At 49.2% G+C, this 25,837-nt stretch overlaps 1 protein-coding gene and 1 long non-coding RNA gene across 2 annotated transcripts in view; one reads left to right on the top strand and one right to left on the bottom strand.

Annotated features, from left to right (window-relative positions):
- GRIN2A (glutamate ionotropic receptor NMDA type subunit 2A) overlaps positions 1–10,774 on the bottom strand; it is a 435,347-nt gene extending 424,573 nt beyond the window's left edge. Inside the window, exons 1-2 of the mRNA XM_025275634.3 lie at positions 10,487–10,774; positions 8,648–9,079 (exon numbers count right to left, since the gene is read on the bottom strand). Of these exons, the coding sequence (XP_025131419.1) occupies positions 8,648–9,061 (414 nt within the window). The 5' untranslated portion in view covers positions 9,062–9,079; positions 10,487–10,774. The remainder of the gene's footprint in view (positions 1–8,647; positions 9,080–10,486) is intronic.
- A 51-nt stretch (positions 10,775–10,825) lies between these two features.
- Positions 10,826–25,055, top strand: LOC123331503. The gene is made up of 3 exons (XR_006548142.1): positions 10,826–11,057; positions 18,971–19,083; positions 24,896–25,055. It is a non-coding gene; the product is annotated as an uncharacterized LOC123331503 (long non-coding RNA).
- The last annotated feature ends 782 nt before the right edge of the window (positions 25,056–25,837 follow it).

Raw genomic sequence — 25,837 nt, 5'->3', positions numbered from 1 at the left:
AGGGCTGTAGGGAACCTAAAAATGAATGCCTTGTCCAAAGACATTAAAATTCAAGCATTTAAAAATACTATGCTGGTAAAATAAAATACTAATGCATCCATGAGCCAGATCAGGAGGCAGTCCACTGGTTCATGACTCTTACAAAAATCAATTTCAAGTGAATTGGAAAGTCACATCTCCCTCTTCCTGCAAGAATGTATATCCTTAAACCCTTCAGTGCAGTCTGTAGTATGGGTTCATCATTTCAATCTGGAAAGACAGTTTTGAATTTTACTTCCATCATCTAACATCTTAAATCATTTCAATTAAAGGAACCAGATTATTAACATCAAAATCTATATTCCCTCTTGAATCTAAGCCCCTTCCCTAAACCAACTGGATTTACAATCATTAACTTAAAAGAATAATAAAATAAGAGGAAAAGAATAAGATCACAAGTCAAATATCTTTGATTCTTCAGTCAAATATCTTTGGGGCTGCCAGGTGGCCTCAGGCTGTCTCAGAGACGCTTAATCCTTGGCAGAAAGAAAATGAGAAACTATATATGTCCACGGGCTTCCCTGGTGGCTCAGATAATAAAGAATCCGCCTGCACAATGCAGAAGACCCAGGTTCAATCCCTGGGTCGGGACCATCCCCTGGAGGAAGGAATGGCTACCCACTGCAGTATTCTTGCCTGGAGAATTCCATGGACAGAGGAGCCTGGTGGGCTACAGTCCATGGGGTTGCAAAGAGTTGAACATGACTGAGTGACTAACACACACACATATATGTCTAGACCCAAAGCCCTAAGCCCAGTGCAAACATGTATTCCAATTTGTGGAGTTATTTACCATAAAGGTCACCTCTAACAGTCACTTTCACACAGGCCACATTTAATCTTCAGTTTGCTAAGATAAAGCTCATAGCAACCTAAAAACTCAAAGAAAGCTTGTGGTTGTCCCAGTTCAGAAATTATGAATCGCTTCATGTTGGACTCTCCCATCTAAGAGTTCTATGAGACTCATTTCCAGTTTATCCGAAGGAATAGCCTCATATCACATTATCCTTCAGGTTGTTATAATATTATTATAATTTTAATATAATAACCCTTCTGGTTATTAAAAAGCACATGTACTACAGGCTTCCCTGGTGGTTCAATCGGTAAAGAATCTGCCTGCAATGGGTTCAATCCCTGGGTTAGGAAGATCCCCTGGAGGAGGGCCTAGCAACCCAGTCCAGTATTCTTGCCTGGAGAACCCCCAAGGACAGAGGAGCCTGGCGGGCTGCAGTCCATGGGGTTGCAAAGAGTCAGACACGACTGAGTGACTAAGCACACACATGTATTTTGGAGGAAAATAAAAACCACAAAATATAGACACAATAACAGTAACATTCCTATAAGAAGTATATATTAAGAGCCAAGCACTAAGCTACATACTTTATATCTATTATCTCATTTAAATCTCACAACTCTAGGAAGCAGGTACTATTACTGTTCTCATCCTAAAGATGAAGACACTAAGGCTCAGAGACATGAAGCAACTTCCCCATGATCACCCAGAACCTGAATTTAAACACAGACAATCCAATTCAAGGTTCAACTTATTAGCCTTGCTGTAATGATATTTTTTAAAAAAAGAAAACACCCATGAACAAACCACTCAAAGATAATCACAGCTCACATTTTGTTATGTTTCTTCACAGCCTTTTCTCGAAGGCAATAAAATTTTCAGAGCTGGAAAGAGGTTTTAAAAGATATTATCTCCCTAAACTTTCATTTTACAGAAGGAGAAACTGAGGTAGAGAAAGCTGAAGAGACTGTCTCAAAGTCACACTGCTATTTGGAAATGGAATGTAGGTGCTCAGACTGTTTGTCTAGGGTATTCTGGGGTCTTCTGACTCAAGTTCACTAACTTGGTAGTTAGCGAACTGAAGCTAACTAACTTGGTAGTGGCTTCCTGGAGGACCATGTTAGAAGACTTTAGGGCTTGTGGTCAAAAAGGATAAAATGCCACAGTGGATTAGGGGTGGCAGGTGTGAACGTAGCAACGTGGCTGCGTGCCCACCTCCAGTGTTCCACCTCTCAAGGAGCAGTCTGGGAGAGAAGGAAAGCGACCCTCTTAACAAAGGCCAGCTTCTTCCTTTATCATATCAGGGGTCACCAACCCCAGTGCCTTCAGGACCAGCTCTGTAACATGAGTGAGTGAAGTGGGCAAAATGGAGTCTGAAGGCAAGACAAGCTTCAGGCCCATTTAAGGGGGTGCTCAATCGCTTCAGTCGTGTCCAACTCTTTGCAACCCCATGGACTGTAGCCTGCCAGGCTCCTCTGTCCATGGGGATTCTCCAGGCAAGAATACTGGAGTAGGTTTCCATTTCCTTTTCCAATTTAAGGGGGAGAGGGGCACTATTCATCTCCAGCCACCTGTCACTATGGGGAGAAGCAAGGCTAGTGTTACCAGGCCTTCTGATTTTCCCAAAGAAGCATGAAATTTGGGTTTAAAAAAAAATAATAAATGTGATACCACCTAACTTTAAAACGTTGGCAAGTAATTCAAATTTAAATAATTAAGGGGCAGCGTAGAACAAACCACAGTAGTTAGTAACCTTATAACCATTCCTTTTCATGATGGCCTTATCAGAAGCCACCAAGCCCCTGTTACAAATCCGAGATTTTCCACACTCTCTTTCTCTCTGTCATTATCTTTCCGTCTCCCCTTCACTCTACCTGTTAAGTCACTTCAGTCGTGTCCAACTCTGTGCGACCCCATAGATGGCAGCCCACCAGGCTCCCCTGTCCCTGGGATTCTCCAGGCAAGAACACTGGAGTGGGTTGCCATTTCCTTCTCCAATGCATGAAAGTGAAAAGTGAAAGTGAAGTCGCTCAGTCGTGTCCGACTCTTAGCAACACCATGGACTGCAGCCTACCAGGCTCCTCCGTCCATGGGATTTGCCAGGCAAGAGTACTGGAGTGGGGTGCCATTGCCTTCTCCTCACTCTACCTAGATAAGCATTTTCCATGTGAGGCTACCAAAGAGAAGATGAACACTCCCCCAACACCGCCAGACCACATCTATCAAGGGTCCAGGTGATGAGCAGGGACCCCCAGGGCCCCACGGAAAGGTCACTGTGCCTCTCAGGGTGGTGGTTCTCCATGACTTCTGTGAGGAGGAGTGATGACTGCATCTGACGTGCCTCATGGAAAAGGCTAAAGATAGGCCTCCCCACTCACTCTCCCAGGAACCACCTGATGCCTCTACAGCAGGATCTGAGTGGGCTCCGTCGACCTTCTGATGTGCATGTCTGCCCTTTCCAGGAGCTTTCTGAGTTTAATGGGCAGGCTCATCACTCCCACCCAAACTCGGAGCTGCCGGGTTACGAGTGCAGCAGCCTCCTACAGGTGAGCTGTTCCTCAGCAGAGCTACAGAGGCCTTTCATATGGAAGCCCCCAACGTCTGTTAATCCTCAGGATGGCTAGTGATTATCTGCCCACTAGAGAGAAGAGGAGACTTGGCACACACCCATGAAATCAGTCAGCATTTGGGAACAAACACTGGGTGGAAAACCCTGACCCACAGCATGGTAAGTTCTTCCAGAAACTGCAGCAAGCTGGCATCCAAACCAGTGACTTGATTCACTCAGTCGCCATATATGTACCCAGAAACAAAGGCAAAAAGCAAAGATCAGTGCAAGGTGCCCAAAAGAACACGCATGTGGGCCAGAAACCAACCTTACTAAAGGTGGGAAAAAACAGAATAAAAGTTTAAATCATTGTGGTATACACAGAACATTCTGCACCATTTAAAATCATGTTTGAGAAGTCGATTTAATGATAAGGAAAAATTCCAAGACTACACAATCAAGTCTGAAAGAAATAAAAGCAGGTTGTGAAATATAACTGGGTCAAAATCAGAAAGAACACATTCAGCTGCCTCCCTCTTCTGCTCCTAAGACACAGAATTTATAGATCAAACTTTAGATATCTCAAAATTTATAAATGCTGCTTGAAAATAAGGGAATCACAGAAATAGAAGGCGCTCCCTAAAAATAAATGAATCAAAAGATGAGACTCTACAATTTCAGGAGAAATCAAAGTGCATGGGGGAGTAAGTCTGATATGAGCCATGGGAGCAGAGGTCCCAAGATCTACCAAGGGCACAAGGGGCAGGACTGGACCCAAACCATGCAGCTAACCGTGAATGGGGACAAAGTGCCTGCACCATCCACCATGAGTCACAGCCACAAGAGCGTCCCTGCATGTGTAACAGGGCCAGAATGAGAGTGCCTACAGGAGACCAGGACCCAAGCCTGCACCGCAGAGTGTACAGAGCAGGAAAAGAGCTCTGAGCTGAGCTGTTGACAAGAGCTCTGGTTAAAAAATACACCAGCTTATAGCTACAGGGCAGACCATAAAACTGCCTTGGCAATAAGTTCACAAACAAAAATTCGAGAACATATGAGGATATCCAATGATCAAACTCGACAAAACGGAAGAATTCACATGGGAAGAAGAAAAGATGTTAGAGCAACCAGAGAAGGACTTCATAAGAAGTGTTTTTTAAATCCTCGGAGGAACAGAAGAGATTTACATCCACAAAGTGAGAAGAGGTTTCAATAAAACAAAAGCAGGATGGCATGAGAAGGTATTGTTTCAATAAAACAAAAGCAGAAAACCGCTGTGTATCTTAGAAATAAAATGAATCAGTGTTGAAATTTAAGACTCCACAGATAGGCAAAAAAATAGACCAGACACAAATGAAAAGAGCTGGTTAACTAGAATAAAGAATTGAGGAAACGCTGTACAAACACAGCACACAGAGACAGAGAACTTAAAAACAATGTTTAGGATACACAGAGAAATTATTGAGAGACTAACTACAAGAGAAAGAGAAGGTTGGCTGAGATTCTTCCAGGGTAAACAAAAACCCTGGATCTTCTAAGAAAGTCCACAGGATGCAAAGTACAATAAACAAAACAATACACACACACAATATAATCCTGAACTTATAACTAAATAGTGGTAATGGTTTAGTTTCTAAGTCGTGTCCGACTCTTGTGACCCCGTGGACTGTAGCCCACCAGGCTCTTCTGTCCGTGGGATTCTCCAGGTAAGAATACTGGAGTGGGTTGCCATTTCCTTCTCCGAGGGATCTTCCCAACCCAGGAATGGAACCCGGGTCTCCTGCACTGCAGGCAGATTCTTTACCAACTGAGCTATGAGGGAAGCCCTTATAACTAAATACATAGAGCTTAAAACTAAATAGATCCAAGAGTCCACAGTGGTTACCCCTGGCGATAAGATTTAAAGGGAGATTTTTATTTTCTTCTTTAAACTTTAATACACTTTCTAAGTGCTCTGTAATGAAAAGACATTATTTTTATAAACTGTCTGTGGAGGAGGAATATCATTATTTCAAATATACATATACACATAAACACTTTGAGAAAAAAAAAAAATCTGTCCTCAAGGAACTTACACTCCAGTAGAGGAGATTAAAAAGTATATATAGAAATAATATATAAAGCAAAACCCACGCAGTAACTGACATGGATGGATGTAGCTAAATTGTAAGCCTTGCCTTTCCCCTCCCGTGGAGCAGTTAGGAATAAGGGGGGAAGGGGAGGAGGTGAGGACATTGAGCAGCGACATAAAAGTCCAGTGTCTATGCTTGATTTACTAGGGCTATTACTAAAGCCAGAGTGGATTTCATGTGCATGGGAACAAAATGGCCAGACCAAGATAAGGTTAGAACTCTATCAACGTTCAGCATTATTTTCACCTCTAAATTAATTATATTTCAAGACCACCCAGTGATAGAAGCAAAAAATTAATATCTCCATTGTAAATTAAGTTAAACCACAAAAATCTGCCACTTTGCACATTTCAATTATTACAAAGCTCTGTTCTTTCCTCCCCCCACCCCCCACCAAGGGTACAGAAGATTGGGGAAAAGGTTAAGAACTGGGGAGAGAGGCTCAATTTAATTGATAGTCAAATTAACTGCCATTCTTATTCACCGAGACTGGATCATGTTACCAATTTAGAAGTGCAAACAACACAGGTATGTGCTGGGCTTTACCAAATGATGTCATCTTAAGGGGGGACAGAGAGGTCTCAGTGGTTTGGGGAGACTCGGATTCCGTGGCCACAAGACCAAGGGCACACCCAACCGAACAAAGCGATGTCCATGACTGCTTCTTCAGAGCCAGACTGCAACTCCACAGAAACAGGCGGCAAAGACACAAGCCAACTCAACGTGTTACTAATGGAAGGAAGGGCTGTTCACATCCCAGACGAGCGCTTTCCTTTAACCAATCAGGTTTCCCGAAATCCCACTCCTCAACCCCACTCCTCTTAACATCACTTGCACAGCCCACATAGGGGACCCAACATATACCCTAATCTTATCCCACGGCTTCTTTGATTTCCTGCCATCAAGACCAACTTGGAAAGCCCCAACAGTAATGAAGACCATCCAACTCCTTTCACCATTTTTGAGCCAAGGCGCCATTTTATTCCTCTCCTCTCCACCCCCTCTTAAATCAGTTTCCATCTTTACATCTCTGAAAACATCCTTTCTCATTTTCCTCTCGCCCTTTCCTGAGGTCCTTTCTCTTCTTTAAGTGGGGTCACACTCATGTCCAATCCCCATAAGGCAGTTTAATTCCACAAGAGAAGATGCTTCCACCCATATCCTCCAGACTTCTCAAAACTCCCTTCCTAATACCCTCTTAGAGGTCTAGTAAGTCAGAGCCGGACATGGACGGGTCACTGCATATGAAGGGGATGCTAACTATAAGCCCATTTCTGTTCCTGCTTCTTTGCCTATAGTCAGATGGGTAAGTCAGATAAGAGTCCGGACCCCACACCTGGCAACACTTCTCCTATTCAGCTTTTACTGTTATTTCTCCACTGATTGTGCTGGGCCCTAGTCGATACAGAAATTTCACTTTCAATATGGCTCCTGTTTAAGTGCATGTTGCTCCGTCAAAACTTCAGGAGGGAGAAGGAATCAGTGGTGATATTTAAAGCCCAAATCACACTTCAAAACCCTGCTGGGAAATGCTGTTCTTCTCCTCCTTTGTGCATTCGTCAGAAACCAGAGGACCAGAAAACCAGAGATCTAGTTCCATCACGTATCGTGTGGTCTTAGCTAAGTCTTTAATTGCCCTGAGCCTCAATCTCTTCACCTGAAAGTTACAGGATGCTCTAATAGACTCTAAGACCTTTGCCAGTTCTACAATGGCCACATATCAGTGGCAAGACACAGCTGTTCCCTACTTTTTTCATCCCAGAAAGGAACCCCCCCCAAAACTGAGAGGTGGCTGGGAAAATACTCAACCACACAGGAATTCTGCTAGGTTGCAACCATTTAAAAGGAATGTTTAATAAGATACTGCATCAGTTGTGTATTTCAACAGAATGTGCTGCAGCCCAGGAGACCTGAAAGAATTAATACGGTTCCCAAAGGAGCTTGTGGGAATTGCTGAGGCAGAAGTAGTATTTGATTTGATGAATGTAAAAGTGCTTTGAGAGCATCAGAGGCAAAGTGCTATGATAAACGTCTGCTGGTTCCATTAGGATGTCTCCTGCTATCTAAGGAACACGCTCCAAAAAGGTCTTGGGGCTGGGGGCACCCACAGTGCACAAGTACATTCACACTTCCCTTCCTGACATCCCCCTCCTTCTCTTCCAGGGCTTAGATAGAAGCACAGGGCACCCACAAACACCAACCCTCCCCTTCTTTCTCATTCTTCACCTTGCTTCTTTTCCACCTGCACTTCAGCACAGTTCTCAAACCAGGCCCTCAGAACATCTCACTCAAATCTCCAGACCCCTCTTCTCCACACCAACACCCCCAGGTGATCCACAGAAAGATCCCCCTCCCACTCTAAGCCAAGAGATCTGGACACCTTTCCTTCACTGGGACACCCTCCAACTACCCTTATCAAAACCCATCCTTGGGAGCCAACCCCTCCATCTGAGGGCCTCGGAGCCCCGGGCAGTCCCACCCAGGTAACAAGTAGGAACACCCAGCGCCACCATGCTCTGGGTCAGCAGTCCCTTCTCTCCACTCACAGCCACTCTCTTGGAGAAACACAGACCTGTGTGCCATTAGCCAGGGCTCCTCAGACTTCCCCCCACTTCCTCTAATTGTAGAGAGTCTGTGGAAACATGACATTTTTCTGCCTTTTTCTGCTTTACCTAAAACTTTGCATTTTATTCCACAATATTCCCACGTTTGATCCTTTAAAAATAGTTTCCGTGGCTTTTAGTAGGGGAAAAGATAGACATTTGCCACAACACAATCAGGTAAAGCTGATACTGGAGGAATATAAACCTTATTGTTTCAAGTTGCCCCCAGGCTCACCTCCGTGCCCCACCCAGCCATCTCTAAGCATTCCACCACCCCATTTACTTCTGCATTTACTGAGTTCTTCCTGGCACACCCAAGGTGCCTCCGAGTACCCCCACTTTCATAACCAAAGCAAAAAGCGTTTCCATTCGATTCCAGGTTGGAGAAGCAGGACCTGGCTCTCCCCAGGGCCGGTGGCCACAACCCCCTTTCAGATTAAGACGGACGCCAGGGGCTCCCGAAAATTTGCAGTGGCCGCCATACACCTGGCACGCGCTGGGGTCCTGACAGCCCATCGCCTCCCGGCCTTACCTTGTCAGCCATGATCATAGATGCGCCCCCGTGGATGCCCAGGATGGGAATGAAAGTCTGTGAGGAGATAAAATCCAGCATCTGGGCCACTGCCTCCTGGTCGGTGTCGTCCCCGAACACCAGGCCGTGGATGCGCGCCCCTGACATGAGGTCACACACGTGCGTGATGAGGCTCTTGGGATCCGTGCGATTCATCAGCAGCGCCACCACGTTCACGTCCAGGGGCAGCCCGGCTGCCTGCTCGGGGCCCCACAGGTTTCGCAGTTCACGCTCCGTCACGTCGTGGCTGTGACCCAGCAGCACTGCGATGTTCAGCGCCGGGGGACCCTTCTCCGCCGCCGCGCTCTGCGCCGGACCGCGCCAGACCAGAAGGGTCGGCAGCACCAGCAAGGTCCAGTAGCCCAGTCTGCCCATAGTCGCCACTTACGGTCCCTGCAAGGTGGAGAGGAACAGTCAGCGCCGGGGCGGTGCGCGAGGGTTCTAGAGGAGGGGGTTTACCCACCCAGCCCCTTGCTCTGGGAGCCAGGTACGGAAACCACCCCAGGGAGAGCTCTTGGAGTCTCTGACTCCATTCCCCGTCCCCTGGCCATCCACGTCCCTCGACCCATCTGCAACTCAGCCCACAACTCCAATCCGAGCTGATTCTCCGTAACTGTCCTCAAACCCACCTTCGCATTCAGCCTCCTCTCTCTCCTCGACTCAACCCACATCTCCCACCGCACTCCCCAAGTGGGACCACTTGGCGACTGCCCCTGACGTAGGCGCACGGAGCAAACCCTCCACCCACCCCTCTCCCACCCCCGCGAGTCCAAGTTACCGACCCCGCCCCCTGCGAACCCGGCGCAAACTACCTACCAGCCCCAGCGTGCGGAGGCGGCCGAGCGACGGCGCAAGGCTAGTTGACTGACCCCGCCCCCTGCGAACCCACGGGGGGTTCATCACCCACCTGGCGCCACTCGGCACCCACGGCAGACCCCGCACCTCTCGAGCAGGGACCGCCCCAAGCGCATAGAATTGAGGACGCTCGCTCGTGCGCCCGAGAATCCAGGGTGCCTGGAGGAAACTTAAGGTCCGCCCCACCTTGCGCAGAGGGGCCAGGAAGCAGCCCCAGGACCCGCCCCCTACACGCACGCGGGCACACACAGGCTCAGACACACACATACACACAATCTCTCACGCACGCGTGTGCAATGCAGAATTCTGGAGGGGAGGCACGTCCCCCCGCGGGCCGACGCGTGGGAGCTGGCAAAGAACGTGCGTGGGGCTGGGTGGGGTGGGTTGGCTCCCTAGAAGCTCTCCGACGGACATGAACTGTGCAGCACTGGCCCACCCCCCACCCCAGGCTTTCCCACTTTAGATTCTGTTACCAAGTCTTATGTGCACGTGGGCAGTGGGCCGCGCACCCTCACAGGCACGCGTGCATTTCTGCGCACCTCCGCAAGCCCGCAGTAGAGGGGCCCAAGGCCATCGGTGTCCACACACGTCCTCCGCCAGTGCCCACACATGGACCGCGCCAGGTGCACGGCCGCGCCTGCCAGCAGATACCAGCGTCGTCGGGCACGCGTGCTCAGGCGCGCGCCCCTCGGGCCAGGCGCTGCCTGCCGCCGGGGGGAAGTTGGGGCGAACTCGCGCGGGCCTCGGCGCTCTTCAGCGGAGCCCCGCGAGCGCGGAGCCGCAGCGCCCCCTGGTGCTCCTCCGGCGCCTCGCTCCTGCTGAGCCCTCTCCCGCTTTCTCTCTCTCGCTCCCTCTCCCCGGATCCTTCTTCTCCCGCTCTTCCTCCGGCCGACTGTTCCTTCTCCCGGAACCCCGGCGGGGCCCAGATTTCCCGTTGGGACGTACCTGTAGCCAGAGAAGGTCGAGGATGCGGTGGGGCGCGCTGCGCGCACGAGCATCTCGGCCGCCTCAGCAGCCACCGGGTTTAGCGGGTTCCCGCATGCTGCGGCCCCCGCGCGCTCCCCTGGCCGTCCCGCGCAGTCCGCATCGCCCCCACGGGGGGCGGCTATCCCAGCCGGAGGCTCTGCAGCAGGGCTCTACCGAGGCGGAGAAAGAGACGGAGAGACAGGGTCAGCCCACGGGCGGGGGGAGGGGAGGCGGAGGGACGGGGGGAACTGACTGCAGTCTGCAATGCTCACACAGCCCCCCCACCCCACCCCCGCCCCCTGCGCGCACAGTGGGGGCTCGGCCCGAGCTGGAAAGCTGAAGCTCCGTGCCCGAGACGTCCCCCAGTGCGGCTCCTAAAACCGTGTGGCCGAAATAGAGAGCTTCACTCCCGGGGCGCACAGGAGAACCGGAGACCCGGGTTGGCCACCCTCGAGAAGCTAACAAGGCACCTCGGCTCTCACCCCCTGCCGCCTCCCCGGCGCCGGCAGCCAGGAGTAGTGCGGCCAGGAGCTTCTGAGCAAGGAGGGGGGTAGGGAGACAAAGAGGAGGGAATGGGGGCTGAGGTGGGGGGAGGGGGCGGGCTGAGTTTGCGATGTGCCGGCAGGAGGAGAGGGGGAAGGAAGGACTCCGGCTCCCTCAGCCCCGGACCCCCAAGGGAGGTGCGATGTTTCCCACGCAACGACCCTCCTGCAGTCCTGTCGCCCCTCCTATGAAAGCCTCCCACCGTCCTCTTCCCAAAGGGGCTACCGAGGCCCCGCGTCCCGCTCCGGCACTCACCGCAGCCTCTCTCCACATAGTTCTCAGCAGTGGCCGCCCCTGGTCATCTCCAGGGCTGATGGCTGCGGCCGCGACTCAGCGCTCAGCGGGACCCATGCTCCGGCTAAGCCCTCGGCGCCTCCCTCCAACAGCCCGAGCTGGGCTTCCTGCCCCACTCCGGACAGTCGCTGCCCCGGTCCTCCGAGCGCGCGCGAGAGCCGTCTCCGCAGCCCCGGCTCCGGGCTGGTGGATGTGTGAGGGCGAGTGTGTGTGTGAGTGGATGTGGGAGCGCGCGCGCGCGTGTGGCCGGGGATCCCCGCGGTCCCCGGCCGAGAGAGGCGCGGGCGCGGGGGACAGGCAGCTCCCTCTAAGCCCTTAGCTGCGTGGCCAGCTCCACGCCAGGCGTTCAGCTCCCCACTTCCCGGCGGGAGTCCGGAGAGCTCCCGGCCACCCTGGTTCACAGAACTGGCTCAACCGGGCTCCCGAGGCGTGCTTCTGCTGCGGTCGCCTCGCAGGAAGAGGAGGAGGAAGGCAGGGGCGCCCCCCACGCCAACTTGGGGACTTATTCTCAGTCGGCGAGACGCTGCAGCCCCCGCGAAAGCCGAAAAGGTTTGGAGCTCCGGCGGGCGAGAGAGTCTCCCGTCCGCAGCCGCCCTCCCCGGAGGCGGGCCGAGGCAGACCCCGCAGTCCCTCGGCGGCGGCGCACACCGCGGCCACCGGCTCCCGGAGCGCACGGCGGCGGTAAGGCCGGGATAGGAGGCTGGCTGGCGGCGGGGGCGCCTGAGGCGGGCGCGCCGCTGTCCGTGGTGCTGAAACCACGATCTCCGCCCGCTCCCAGGCGTCTGGTGCGGCTGAGGAATCAATTATTCAGATCTCTGCTACCGCTTCCTCCTCCCCCAGTGCCTCGCGCTGGGTACAGCAATCCCCCTTCCACGCACAGGCGCGCCAACACACACACGCGCGCGCGCACACACAGACACACACGCCACAGAATCTGTTCCAATGCCTCCCTCTGTGCCTCGCCACCCCCAAAGAGGAACCCACTCCTCTGATCTCAGGGAGCCACAAACCTAAAACTAAACACGTCTGGACACCCTCCACTTGCTTCTTTCTTGTTTTCTAAGTTATACCAAACAAAAGTCGTCCTGAAGCTGTCACTTCTAAGCTACCAGCAGGGTCAAGCCAGAGAGCATGGGACTCCTGGGTGTGTGGGGCCTGACTGACTTGGATTCTGGTAACTGGGCTTGAAAAGCATTGCCGTTAGGACATTTGCCCCCTTTACACTCCTTCCAACACTGCTTTTTTCCCCTCAGGCCCTGGAAGAAACGAGACCTTAAAGTGTAAGGAGTTTTGCAATCACTGTTCTAACCCTGAGTTCTCCATTTAACCGGCCTGGTGCCACCTCCAGGCCCATTATTCATCTTCTTAGTCGATTTGCTAATCGGAAAAATGGGGAAGACAGTAAAAAAAAAAAAAAATCAACTTCTCAGGGTTATTTTGAAAATGAGGAAACTCCTTGGTAAAAGAGCCCCCAAGATCCAGCACATAGTAGGTGCTCAATAAGCCACAAGGGGACCTGGGAGAGAAGGGACCCCTTCCAGCAGTGCAGATGTGGCCACTGAAATGGAGACAGGAATGGAACCACAGCTCATGGACACCTATTTGTTTATTATTAAGTTGGTGGCTGTATGCTGAGTTCTCCAGAGTTTTATCACCCACAGAGAAAGGATGGGAGAAATTCTGGAGGGTAAGATTGTGGAGTGGTATGATATAAGGCAGAAAACTGGGAAGTGTTCTGTTCCTGAAGCTGTAACTTGGCTGAGCTGGATTGGACCCATCTCTTAGGTGGAGATGATCATTTCTTGGACTTTAGTGCAGGTTACAGGACCCTAATTTGGAGAGGTGTGGCTTTTTTTCTATTGAAATGGGACATAAATTATATAAAATAAAATGCATCTTTGAAGGATTCAGTTTAAGTTTCAAAGTGATAGGCATCTGTGTAGATGCACCACCCAAAACAAGGAACAGAATATTTTCCTCACCCCTAGAAAATGCCCTTGTGTCCCTTTGTTATTGATGCCACTACTTCCTAGTAGAAACCAGTTATGTTTTCTTATACAACGTATTCAATTCAGTTCAGTCTATCAGTCATGTCCGATTCTTTGCAACCCCATGGACTGCAGCACACCAGGCTTCCCTGGCCATCACCAACTCCCAGAGCTTGCTCAAACTCATGTCCAAAGAGTCTGTGATGCCATCCAACCATCTCATCCTCTGTCATCCCCTTCTCCTCCCACCTTCAATCATTCCCAGAATCAAGGTCTTTTCCAATGAGTCAGTTCTTCTCATCAGGTGGCCAAAGTATTGGAGTTTCAACTTCAACATCAGTCCTTCCAATGAATATTGAATATTCATTGATTGATTGATTTCCTTTAGGATGGACTGGTTGGATCTGCTTGCAGTCCAAGGGACTCTCAAGAGTCTTCTCCAACACCACAGTTCAAAAGCATTAATTCTTCAGTGCTCAGCTTTCTTTATAGTCCAACTCTTCACATCCATACATGACTACTGGAAAAACCACAGCTTTGACTAGACAGGCCTTTGTTGGCAAAGTTATGTCTCTGCTTATTGATATGCTGTCTAGGTTGGCCATAACTTGTCTTCCAAGGAGCAAGTGTCTTTTAATTTCATGGTCACAGTCACCATCTGCAGTGATTTTGGAGTCCAAGAAAATAAAGTTTGTCACTGTTTCCCTTGTTTCCCCACCTATTTGCCATGAAGCGATGGGACCAGATGCCATGATCTTCATTTTTTTGAATGTTGAGTTTTAAGCTTTGCTTATTTTCAAATGTCATTTAAAAGGTAATTCTACATTGTATATATTATTTGGTGACTGACTTAACCTAATGTCCATGTTGCTGCATGTAACAACATTTTTTCTTTTTATTACTGAGTAGCTTTCCTTTGAATGAATACACCACATTTCATGTATCCAGTCTCCTATCAGACAGGTGGGTTGTTATATGTGGAGCTTTTTAAAATACTAATGCCTGCCCCCACTTTAGATCACCACCATCAAAATCTTCAGTAGTGAGGCCAAGCATGTTTCAATTCATTCACTCAGTCATGTCCGACTCTTTGTGACCCCATGAACTGCAGCATGCTGGGCTGCCCTGTCCATCACCAACTCCCAGAGCTTACTCAAACTCATGTCCATTGAGTTGGTGATGTCATCCAGCCGTCTCATCTTCTGTTGTCCCCTTCTTCTCCTGCCTTCAATCTTTCCCAGAATCAGGGTCTTTTCTAGTTAGTCGGTTCTTTGCATCAGGTTGCTAAGTCACTTCAGTCATGTCCCACTCTTTGCAACCCCATGGACTATAGGCTGCCAGGCTCCTCTGTCCATAGGGATTTTCCAGGTAAGAATACTGACATGGGTTGCCATGCCCTCCTCCAGCAGATCTTCTCGACCCAGGAATTGAACCCACATGTTTTACATCTCCTGCATTGGCAGGTGGGTTCTCTACCATGAGCATCATCTGGGAAGCCCTTTAATTCCATAGGTGATGCTAATGAATCCCTGGTTAGTACCCACTGTGCTTTTCATCCCTTTATATTAATGCTGATGCTGAAATAGTCTTGGCGAAAACTATTCATATGAAGAGTTTGAAGTTATTCATGACCAGACTTGCAGAAAGGTAGATCAAACAAGTGTGACCTCTTTTGATTAGGGAAAGAAGATGGCCCTTCATCTGAAGGAACAGTCTGTCTCTATGGTAGACACAGGCTGCCCCAGCCTGCACATCTCCCCAGTGTGGAGAACCACTGAGGGTCAGGCACCTAGAATTCCACCACATGTGGATGGAGACTGTAACTGTGTGTTGGGGCCGGGGGGTGGGGGGCTGGGGGTGTCGCTGAGTAGGATTTTGCTACTTGAAATGTTCAGACAGAAAACCTTCGTAGTAACTATGCTGACAAAAGCTATGTATGCCCCTCCAAAAGGCCCCCTAGCCTCTGCAGTCAGTTCTGCCTGTTGGTTTTATCACATTATTTACATCATTAATGTAATTGAAATAACCTAGTCTGCTCTTAAAAGAACAAATTGTTTCAATTGTTCTCAGTTCAATTGATTTATCTTCAAATGCTCAACTAAAGAAATGACCCCCAGGGTTGCCATTTGCTTTGAGCCACTTAAACACTGTGGTTAAAAATCAACCACCATATCATATCTGCAGGAGAGATCTAAAGTGAGTCAATCACTGATTATGCATCTTAAAGGAAATTGGTAAAAATTACAGCATTCAGAAGCTGAAAGACCTTTAAAGACTATCACGTATGACATATTTTCTGTTTCCAAATAAGCCTGGGGAAATCTGCCTACCTGACTAACTTGAAGGTGGGTTCTTAGTAAAGATCTAAGATGCCTTGCAGTTTAAAAAATGTTTTTTATCAGTCCAGCAATATTCCAAAACTATTAATCATGGAAAGCTATTCCATATAACAGCTGCTACCATCCTGTAGGACTATTGTTCCTTTGAATGTTTTTTGAGAATTAGTGAGCTGGCCCAACACTTTTATTTTGCATATGGGGAAAGAGAGAGACTCAAGTGGGACTAAAGAGACAAGATGCTAACGGCAAAATTTGGAGCAAGATCCAGAATGCTTGCTTTAATTGTCTGCTGTGTAAAATAAAGTGTGTGTGCATTCTACTAGGTTATGGGGATTCCAAAGTGGTATGATAGAATTCTGAGAAAGAAGGATAGAGCAAAAAAGTAATCTGGGGTGGTGGAGCGGGTAACCTAAACCCCAAATCAGCCACTTCCTTGTTTCATCACTGGTGATCTTCCTTCACTGTCCCTCCAAATTCCAGCCTGAGGGTACCAACACTTGAGCTATCCACAATTCCAGCCTTCCTGACCTTATCTTTACTGGAGTGCCAAGGCAGACATCACTAATCCATTCCTGAAGTGGTTCTCTCAAAGTTTAGATAGATCTTTGCATACTTGCTCAGTTCCAGGTGTTCTGGATAACCCCAGCCACAGAATAACTTAGCAAATGCCAAGATTCCTGATTTTAGCACAATCTCCGATTACCTGTATTTATTTCTTTTACTTTCTTTCAGACCCTAATCTCCATGTTACCTAGTGACCCTAAGGACTTTCTCCTTTTTCGACTTCAGTTTCTCTGTAAAAGAAAGGCATAGACTAGACAAGGAGATCTCAAACTGCCTTGCATACATGCTCTGTCTCTTCAGTCATGTCCGATTCTTTGCGACCCCATGGACTGTAGCCCACAAGGTTCCTCTGTCCATGGGATTCTCCAGGCAATAATACTGGAGTGGGTTGCCATTTCCTTCTCCAAGGGATCTTTCTGACCCAGAGATAGAACCCTTATCTCCTGCATTGCACGGGGATTCTTTACCACTGAGCCACCAGGGAAGCCCAAATCTGGCTTAGGGCCCCTATGATCCTGTGACGTTTCTTGAAGGTCTCAACCCTGGGATCAACCAAGGCACTAGTTAACCCTCCCATACTATTTTAACCAAAAGGCTAAATATCCCTCTCTGCTCTCATAACCCATTAAGGTATCAATAGTTCAAATCAAAGTGAAATGAAAGTCACTCAGTCATGTCTGACTCTTTGCAACCCCATGGAATTTTCCAGGCATACTGGAATGGGTAGCTTTTCCCTTCTCCAGGGGATCTTCCCAACCCAGGGATTGAACCCAGGTCTCCAACATTACAGGCAGATTCTTTCCCAGCTGAGCCACAAGGGAAGCCCTTAAATCAAAAGGCAAGTCTTTTTCTAAACAAATCCACTGTTGGTCTTGAGAATAAAAATAAAGACAGCAGCAAAAGACTCCATTCCTTGCCAATCTTCACCCAAAGCAACCCAGCGTCCTCCCTTACATCAGAGATGCCTAGAAGACACCAAAGTGTACCACTGAGAAAAGGATACTGAGTTGGAGTCCTACAATCTACCATTTAGGGAAAAGTCATTAACCTCTCCAGGCTTCAGTTTGTTTATCAATAAAATGGGAGTAAAATCACCATGCCTCTCCCAGCACTGCAGTGAAATTTGTGAAAGGATATGTCTTAATGTAGATCTCTCCAAGAGCATCAGCTGTCAATTCAACTCAATTCTGACAGTATCTAGGTGGAGACAGAATTAAGTCTCCACAGGTGAAGGGCTGAGTCCCACAAGACTGCCCTCTTCTTTAGACACCAATGGCAAGTCCAGGCTGTTATCTGTGCTGCAGACCAACTATCTATGCATCAGAGGTTCTCAGGACCCCCTCCTTCAGCATGGCTAATTCACTGGAGTGTCTCACAAAACTCAAAAAACTAGTTTACTCAGTATATTTACTCATTAATTACAAGGAATGTTTAAGGGTATGAATCAACAGCCAGATGGAAAGATATACAGGCCAAGGTTTGGGGGAAAAGCGTGGAGTTTCTATGCCCTCTCCAGGCACACTGCTCTCCCCACACTTTCACATGCTCACCAACCTAGTAGCTGTCCCTTTGGAATTTTATGGGACCTTCATTACAGAGGAGTGTGTATGGTCAGTCACTCAGTCGTGTCTGACTTTTTGTGACCCCATGGACTGTAGCCCGCCAGGCTCCTCTGTCCATGGAATTCTCCAAGCAAGAATGCTGGAGTGAGTTGCCATGCCCTCCTCCAGGGGATCTTCCTGCCCCAGGGATCAAACCCAGGTACCCTGTGTCTCCTTCATTGGCAGGTGAGCCACCTGGGAAACTCTGATTAAATAACTGCCCATTGGTGACTGAATTCAATCTCCAGGCCCTCTGCCCTGCCCTGACTTCCAATCCTCTAAGGATGTGGTTGGCTCCACTGGCAGGCAACCAGCCCCATTCTTAGGCTCTTTTTAAAAGTCGCCTCATTAACATAACAAAAGATACCTTTGTGCTCCAGTTGCTTAGGAAACTCCCAGGATTTTAGGAGCTCTGTGCCAGAAACAAGGACCAAATATATATGTCATATTATAAATCACAACATCACAAGCAGACCCTGAGATAGAAGCTAAGAACCTTGGCCTATTTGGGAGGGAGGAGATCCAGGAAGCCCAAGGGGAAGAGGGAAGAGAAGAAGCCAATCAAAGACATGTCAGTGTCAGGGCGGTAACTGGGCACTACCAAGTCCCAACCTAGCTGAAGACTGGCTGAGAGATGGTGAAGAGTACACCCCCGAATTACCTCCCTTGATGGCAAGCAATGGGGGGATTTATCCACTCCCACATCTTTCACTGGATGAAGGTCACTCCTGGGGCATTACACTCCCCACCCTTCCAGTCCACCCTGTGCCCAGAGAAATACAGGAAGCTGTTGACTGCCAAAAAAAAAAAAAAAAAAAGAGAGAGAGAGAGAATACATGCAACCTGAAAGTTGAGAGTTATGTTTATTCTCTGGGAATTGTTAGGACTTCAAGCCCCAGAGACAGCGTCTCAGGTGACCCTGAAAGAACCGTTTCTGGGAGCCTGGGGGGGTAGGGGGGTGGCGGGCGAGGAGTCAGGTTATATAGAAGTTTGCAGCAAGGAGCAGGTAGTCTGAATATCAAAAGATTACTGGTAATTAAGGAAAACCAGTTATCTCAAATTAAGGAACTTAGTGCTTGTCTATGTATGGGAAGATGCAAGCGTCTGGGCTCATTGCAATCATTCCTTTCACAGGCTCGGACATTTATACCTGGAAGGCTGGAATCCCTGAGGGCTGTGGCATCCTGTTTACCAATATGGCGGGAAATACTCCATTTCACAAAGCCATCAGGATGAATGTTTCACAGGTAATCTTGTAGACAGGGTGGCCCAAGGAGATGTGAGCAGGGTGTCCACCAGGCTGCCTAGCCAACCAGAAAGGTCTGGATCAAGTGAAGGCGCTGAACTGTGTGGGGCTGAAGGGAAGGGACAGAGGGCAAGAGATGGCCAAGCGTCTCCTGTGAAAGGAGCCTGAGCCTTTCACTACTCAGGCCGCAGCAAGAAGGAAGCAGAAAGCGCATGCCACTTTTTATCAGCCAGTCACCCTGCCCTCTAGGAAGCACATCTCTACGAGTATTCAGAAATCTGACCAACCGGGTCAGCAACTCCCCCTCCAGGAGGAAGAGCAGGGCAAAGCTCCTGGTGTGGCCACGCTGCAATGCCCCATCTCACACTTGCCTGTGTCTGGCAGCTTCTGTGCCCAGAGGAAGGCAGTCCTCTCCTTCAGAAAACTCTTCCCTTGCGGGCTCGGACTTCATTGTGCAGAGACCTGGCCTGACCTCAAGCTCTCTCGCTTGGCTATGGCTGGGTCAGAGCTGTCCCTTAGGACAGCGCTTCGAAAGCCCTGCACCCAGACCACATGAGGCCAGTTTCCCAAGGCCAGGGGAACTCAAAAGTCTCATCACTCATGGCACAGAGAAGAAGGCTCGGTCAGTTAGGACTTGGTCCGATTCATGAGTCTGCACTTAGGGAGGACACTTCTCAGGGAAATGTCTGGATCCGGAGGAGAGGGGTGGTATTTCCTGGCATCTGGACTCATGGGAGCATGCAGTCATGAAGCTGTAGAGGCCCAAGGAAGGCATCAAACCTCCAGCCTCGCTCTTTGACGATGAAGATGCAGAGGCTCGGAGATGTGGGGGAAGGCAATGAAGGTCACGTGCTTACTAAGGTCACACGCAGTCTCTCATGACGTCCTCTTGTCCCAAGCCCGGCCCTTTCCCTGTGCATGAACTCTGCTGGGTGTGAATCCCAGTGGAGGTTGCCAGATGGAAAGTCACTACAAATTATTTCTTTGTGGAGGGGGCAAGGAGGGTAGTCCTTGGGTACCCCTGTGTGTGTGTGTGTGTGTGTGTGTTAGTTGCTCAGTTGCGTCCAGCTCTTTCCAACCTTGTGGACTGTAGCCCTCTGTCCATGGGATTCTCCAGGCAAGAATACAGGAATGGGTTGCCATTCCCTTCTCCAGGGGATCTTCCTGACCCAGGAATCAAACCTGGGTCTCCCACATTGCAGGCATATTCTTTACCATCTGAGCCACCAGGGAAGCCTGAGTAGCCCTGAATGCACATCATAAATGGTCAGCTCCAAAGGCATGGGGGCACCATGGGCCCTTTGAGTTAGGAGTTGGTGTTGAGGGTGAAGAGCTGAATCAGTTGTTGAGTTCTTCCATATTTAGTGAGGTAACTTGGAGCCTCAACCACCCCACTTGGAGCACTTAGGGATAGTAAGATGGGGATTGTCTAGCAGTCAAGAACCACTCTGCCCAAGGACACCACCAGTTTTAGGCAGAGCTAGGGCTTGAAGCATTCATGTCTGGCTCCAGAACCTGTACTTTCAACAAGTACATTATGCTCCCAAGTCACTAGTTTGCTGGGCCTCTTTAGACGGGTCTCTTTCCCTCTCTGAGGTTTATTTTCCTCCTCTTTTGGGGCACAAGAATGTCAGATCAGCAATTGCTGGTCTTGAAACTTACCGTAATCCCTCCTGTAAGCCACCTGTCACACACAAGAGGGACCAGTGAATAGAGGCATTTGTTCTCAGGTTAAAAGCAGTTCTTGGGCTGGGGGTCTGATGCTCAGCCTCAGTTTCTCCTCACCCCTTCCCCAACCCCACCCACACCCACACCATAGCCCCCAACAGAACTCTGCGACTCTGATGAACACAGCCTGAAAACGGAGTCCAACACCTACAGCCCAGAGAAGCTGAAGACTCATAGGGAGCAGGGAACCGGATAGAACTGCTCAAAAGTAAGGGCTTCCCTGGTGGCTCAGCTGGTAAAGAATCCGCCTGTGATACGGGAGAGCTGGGTTTGATCTCTGAGTTGGGAAGATCCCCTGGAGAAGGGAAAGGCTACCCACTCCAGTATTCTGGCCTGGAGAATTCCATGGACTATAGAGTCCATGGGGTCACAAAGAGTCAGACACGACTAAGTGACTTTCACTTTCAAGAGACTGAGCAAAAATTAGAATCTAAGACTCAGGAGCCAGGCAGGCTCTCATAAATAGACTGTGATGTACAACATGGTGACTGCTGATGAGCTACAGCAAAGTTGATAAGAGAGTAGATCCTAAGAGTTCTCATCACAAAGAGAAATCTTTTTTTTTCTTTTTATTGTATCTGTATGAGATGATGGATGTTAATCGATTGTAGTAATCATTTCACAATACATGTAAATCAAACCATCATGCTGTACACCTTAAATTTATACAGTGATGTCAATTATTTCTCAATAAAACTGAGAGGGGGAAATATGGAACTGAAAGAGAGAAAATAAGAATGGAAAAGAGAAACCTTTCTCGTCTGAGATGGTCGGTTTTAACTCAGATGAGCTACATATTTTCTCGGAGCAATTTCAACTAAAGTAGGGGTGTGTGTGTGTGTTTTGGTGTGGGGGAGGTTGTTCTGAACAGACAATATATGTGAAAATGAAACTGTGAGTCGCTCAGTTTTTCAGACTCTTTGACTGCGTGATCTGTAGCCCTCCAGGTTTCTGTGTCCATGGGATTTTCCAGGCAAGAATATTGGACTGGGTTGCCATTTCCTTCTCCAGGGGATCTTCCTGATCCCAGGGATCAAACTCGGGTCTCCTGCATTGTAGGTAGGAGAGTTTGGGGTGCGGGTGTGCTGCTGGACACATGCCTGGACAAATCCCCTTCTCCAGAGGCTGGAGGCACAGACTGCTCCCCGGGGCTCACACAGCCTGGCTCCATCAGTCTGGGCTGGGCAGCCGGCCTCCTTGGCACAGCGGGCCCCTCGTGGCTCGGTAAACTGTGCAAAGAAAGGAGGCTCTACAACGCATCACCAGCAGATTCTTTACCGTCTGAGCCACCAGTAGGTAGGGATAAATTCAAAAGAAAAGGAAAAAAAAAAAGACAATCTGACCCCTGGCTTTGAAGCTTACCAGCTGTGTGACGCTGGGTAGGTCCCTGGACTCTCTGTGTCTAGCTTCATCTAGTAATATAAAATGTGGATAATATATGGGAGTATGGGAAGAGTAAATTAAATGAGACAACACACACGAAGCACTCAGCACAGTGGCAGCCACAGCGAGGTCTGACACACAGTCGTTTATCATGTCGGACGGGGCCCTCTGGGGCTACCGGAGAAGAGGTCTCCCGGGATGCTCGGTCTCCGGGCGTCCTGACGCGGTCCCTGGGCGGCGCTCAGGGAGGTGCGGCCCGCGGGGCGGGGGAGGCTGCCGTTGGCCGCCCCGCCCTCCAGCTCAGCGCGTCCCAGATGGTGCCCGGCGGGGAGCTGGCCGGTGACGCGCTGGCAGGTCCTCCTTTCCTTGCACAGTTCACCGAGCCACGCGGGGCCCGGGAGCCTCAGGCTGGGGCCCGCTGTGCCAAGGAGGCCGGCTGCCCAGCCCGGGCTGATGGAGCCAGGCTGGGAGAGCCCCAGGGAGCGGCCTGTGCCTCCAGCCTCCGGAGAAGGTACAGGTGATTTGTCCAGGCATGTGTCCAGCAGCACACCCGCACCCCAAACTCCTCTGCACACCCCCCACCCCCACAGCTTCTCTCTGAGAGCGAAAGGGAGGGGCTTCATCAAAGGCCAGCACTCACCCTTACAGGACCGGAGCCCATGCCTGGCTTAACCCTTTTTCTGAAAGCAACAGCTCTTAGAAAACATCCATGCAGCAGAAGGAGAACAAACCCCTCACCAAACGTGTGAGCCAAAGCTTTTGACTGTGTGGATCATAACAAACTATGGAAAATTCTTAAAGACATGGGAATACCAAACCACCTGACCTGCCTCCTGAGAAATCTGTGTGCAGGTCAGATAGTAACTGTTAGAACTGGACATGGAACAACAGACTGCTTCCAAATCAGGAAAGGAGTATGTCAAGGCTATATATTGTCACTCTGCTTATTTAACTTGTATGCAGAGTACATCATGCGAAATCCCGGGATGGATGAAGCACAAGCTGGAATCAAGATTGCTGGGAGAAATATCAGTAATCTCAGATATGCAGATCTGAGATTTTGCCTTATGGCAAAAAGCAAAGAACTAAAGAGCCTCTTGATGAAAGTGAAAGAGGAGAGTGAAATTTTTGACTTAAAACTCAACATTCAGAAAACTAAAATCATGGCATCTGGTCCCATCACTTCATGGCAAATAGATGGGGAAACAGTGAGAGACTTTTCTTGGGCTCCAAAATCACTGCAGATGGTGACTGCAGCCATGAAATTAAAAGATGCTTGCTCCTTGGAAGAAAAGCTATGACCAACCTAGACAGCATATTAAAAAGCAGAGACATTACTTTGCCAACAAAGATCTGTCTAGTCAAAGATATGGTTTTTCCAGTAGTCATGTACAGATGTAAGAGCTGGACCATAAAGAAAGCTGAGAGCTGAAGAATTGCTGCTTTTGAACTGAGGTGTTGGAGAAGACTCTTGAGAGTCCCTTGGACTGAAAGGAGATCCAACCAGTCCATCCTAAAGGAAATCAGTCCTGAATATTCATTGGAAGGACTGATGCTGAAGCTGAAACTCCAGTACGTTGGCCACCTGATACAAAGAACTAACTCACTGGAAAAGACCCTGATGCTGAGAAAGATTGAAGGCAGGAGAAGGGGATGACAGAGAATGAGACGATTGGATGGCATCACTGACTCAATGGACATGAGTCTGAGTAAACTCTGGGAGTTGGTGATGGATAGGGAGGCCTGGCATGCTGCAGTCCATGGGGTCGCAAAGAGTCAAACAAGACTGAGTGACTGAACTGAACTGAATTGAAACATGAGAGAGGGCTTCCCTGGTGGCTCAGTCATAAAGAATCCACCTGCTAATCCAGGAGATGAGAGTTCAGTCCCTGAGTCCAGAAGATTGCCCTGGAGAAGGAAATGAAAACACACTCCAGTATTCTTGCCTGGAGAATGCTATGGACAGAGGAGCCTGGCAGGCTACAGTCCATGGGGTCGCAAAGAGTCGGACACGACTTAGCGACTAAACAAGAAGGCAATTCATTCATGGGAAAAAATGGAGATGATAATAATTTTGACTTCACAGAGTTCTTTTGGGGATTAAATGATACATTGCATACAGTGACTGGAGCAGTGTATATAATGTGAGACGTTCAATAAATGTCAGTGTTTGTATTGTGTTCACACGTCTGTCAATATGATGACAGCATGATGGTAAAAGCACAGGCTTTGGAAGCCCTGTGCCCAGGCCCAAGTCTCAGCTGTAACCCTATCTATTTGAGTGGCCTTGGGCAACTTGTGCAATGTCCAAAGCCTCAGTTTTCTCATCTATGAAATAGGGATGCTATTTGTACCTCCCTCCCTGCCAGGACAGCTGAGAAGATTAAATCAGATGATGCACATGAATTGCTCAGTACAGCACCCGGTACATAATAAGAGATCAATAAGTGGAGGGTATTATTATTAATGAGCATTAGTATTGCTGCCCAAGGTCACACAATCAGGAGTGGAGTAGGTGCTTCCAGACTCCCCACTCCAACACCCGCTGCTGCCTCTCACCCAATTAAAATTCCTGGCTCTGCCCTCCAAGAGTCACTATTCCTAAAAAAAGAATTCCATTTTAACTGGGAAGTCACAAAACAAATTGTCGCCAAGTCGAGCGGTCAGATCCAAATTGCATAAAGAACGTTTCTCTTCATTAGGCAAAGCTGCCCAAGGACCCAGCCTACAGGGAGTGGAGAAAAGACTGATGCTCATCAACCGGACCCGGGAGCCAAGGGAGCTGGCAGGAACCACACGCATGCACCTGCTTCTAGTGTGTGCACGCAGGCAAGTCACTGCCTGCCAGAGCCTCAGTTTCTTTCCTCGTCTGCGAAACCATGGTCGTGTGAGAATTAAATTAAGTAAAGCAGATGGCACACGTGGGGTCTTCAATAAATAGGCATTACATATAATTCCCAGGGCTTCCCTGTTGGCTCAGACGGTAAAGAATCCACCTGCTAAGGCAGGAGACCTGGGTTTGATCCCTGGGTCAGGAAGATCCCTGGAGAAGCTAATGGTAACTCACTCCAGTGTTCTTGCCTGGAGTATCCCTTGGACAGAGGAGCCTGGTGGGCTACAGTCCCTGGGGTTGCAAAGAGTAGAATAAGAGCGACTAAGCATTCATGCATATATATGCTTCCCAGGTTTCTTTCTTCAGTGAGGTTTTCTGTAGGGTTGGGGGTTTTGTTTTTGTTCTGTTTGCCTGTTGGGAGTTTTACTTTGTTTTGCTCTTAGTGAAAGAGTGAAGGGTGATTTCTGCCTATGGATGGGTTTCTGCTGTCAGTGGTGGGGGCGGGGGGGGGTGTCTGCAGTCCCCCGGGGACAGCTGAATCTCTTTCTGTTTGACGAGATGGACCAGCTCAGGCAGAGTGTACCTCTGGGACCAAGGGCACTGGCACACCTGGCCAGGGAGGAATCCTCTCCTTTGCTTCCCATTGGAGTTGATTTAACTGTGTCGCCCATACCTGCCCAGACTGAGCACAGAAACACTCAGGCTCCCACAGCAACAGACCCACCCACTGCTCCCTGCCACCTCGGTACTTTGATTCATCCTGTAAACACATTTTGAGTCCATTCTAATGAGCTGGATGATCCTAGAGCCT

The sequence above is a fragment of the Bubalus bubalis genome, chromosome 24, assembly GCF_019923935.1.
Source record: "Bubalus bubalis isolate 160015118507 breed Murrah chromosome 24, NDDB_SH_1, whole genome shotgun sequence".
NCBI lineage: Eukaryota > Metazoa > Chordata > Mammalia > Artiodactyla > Bovidae > Bubalus > Bubalus bubalis.
This window is presented reverse-complemented; position numbering and strand designations above follow the sequence as displayed.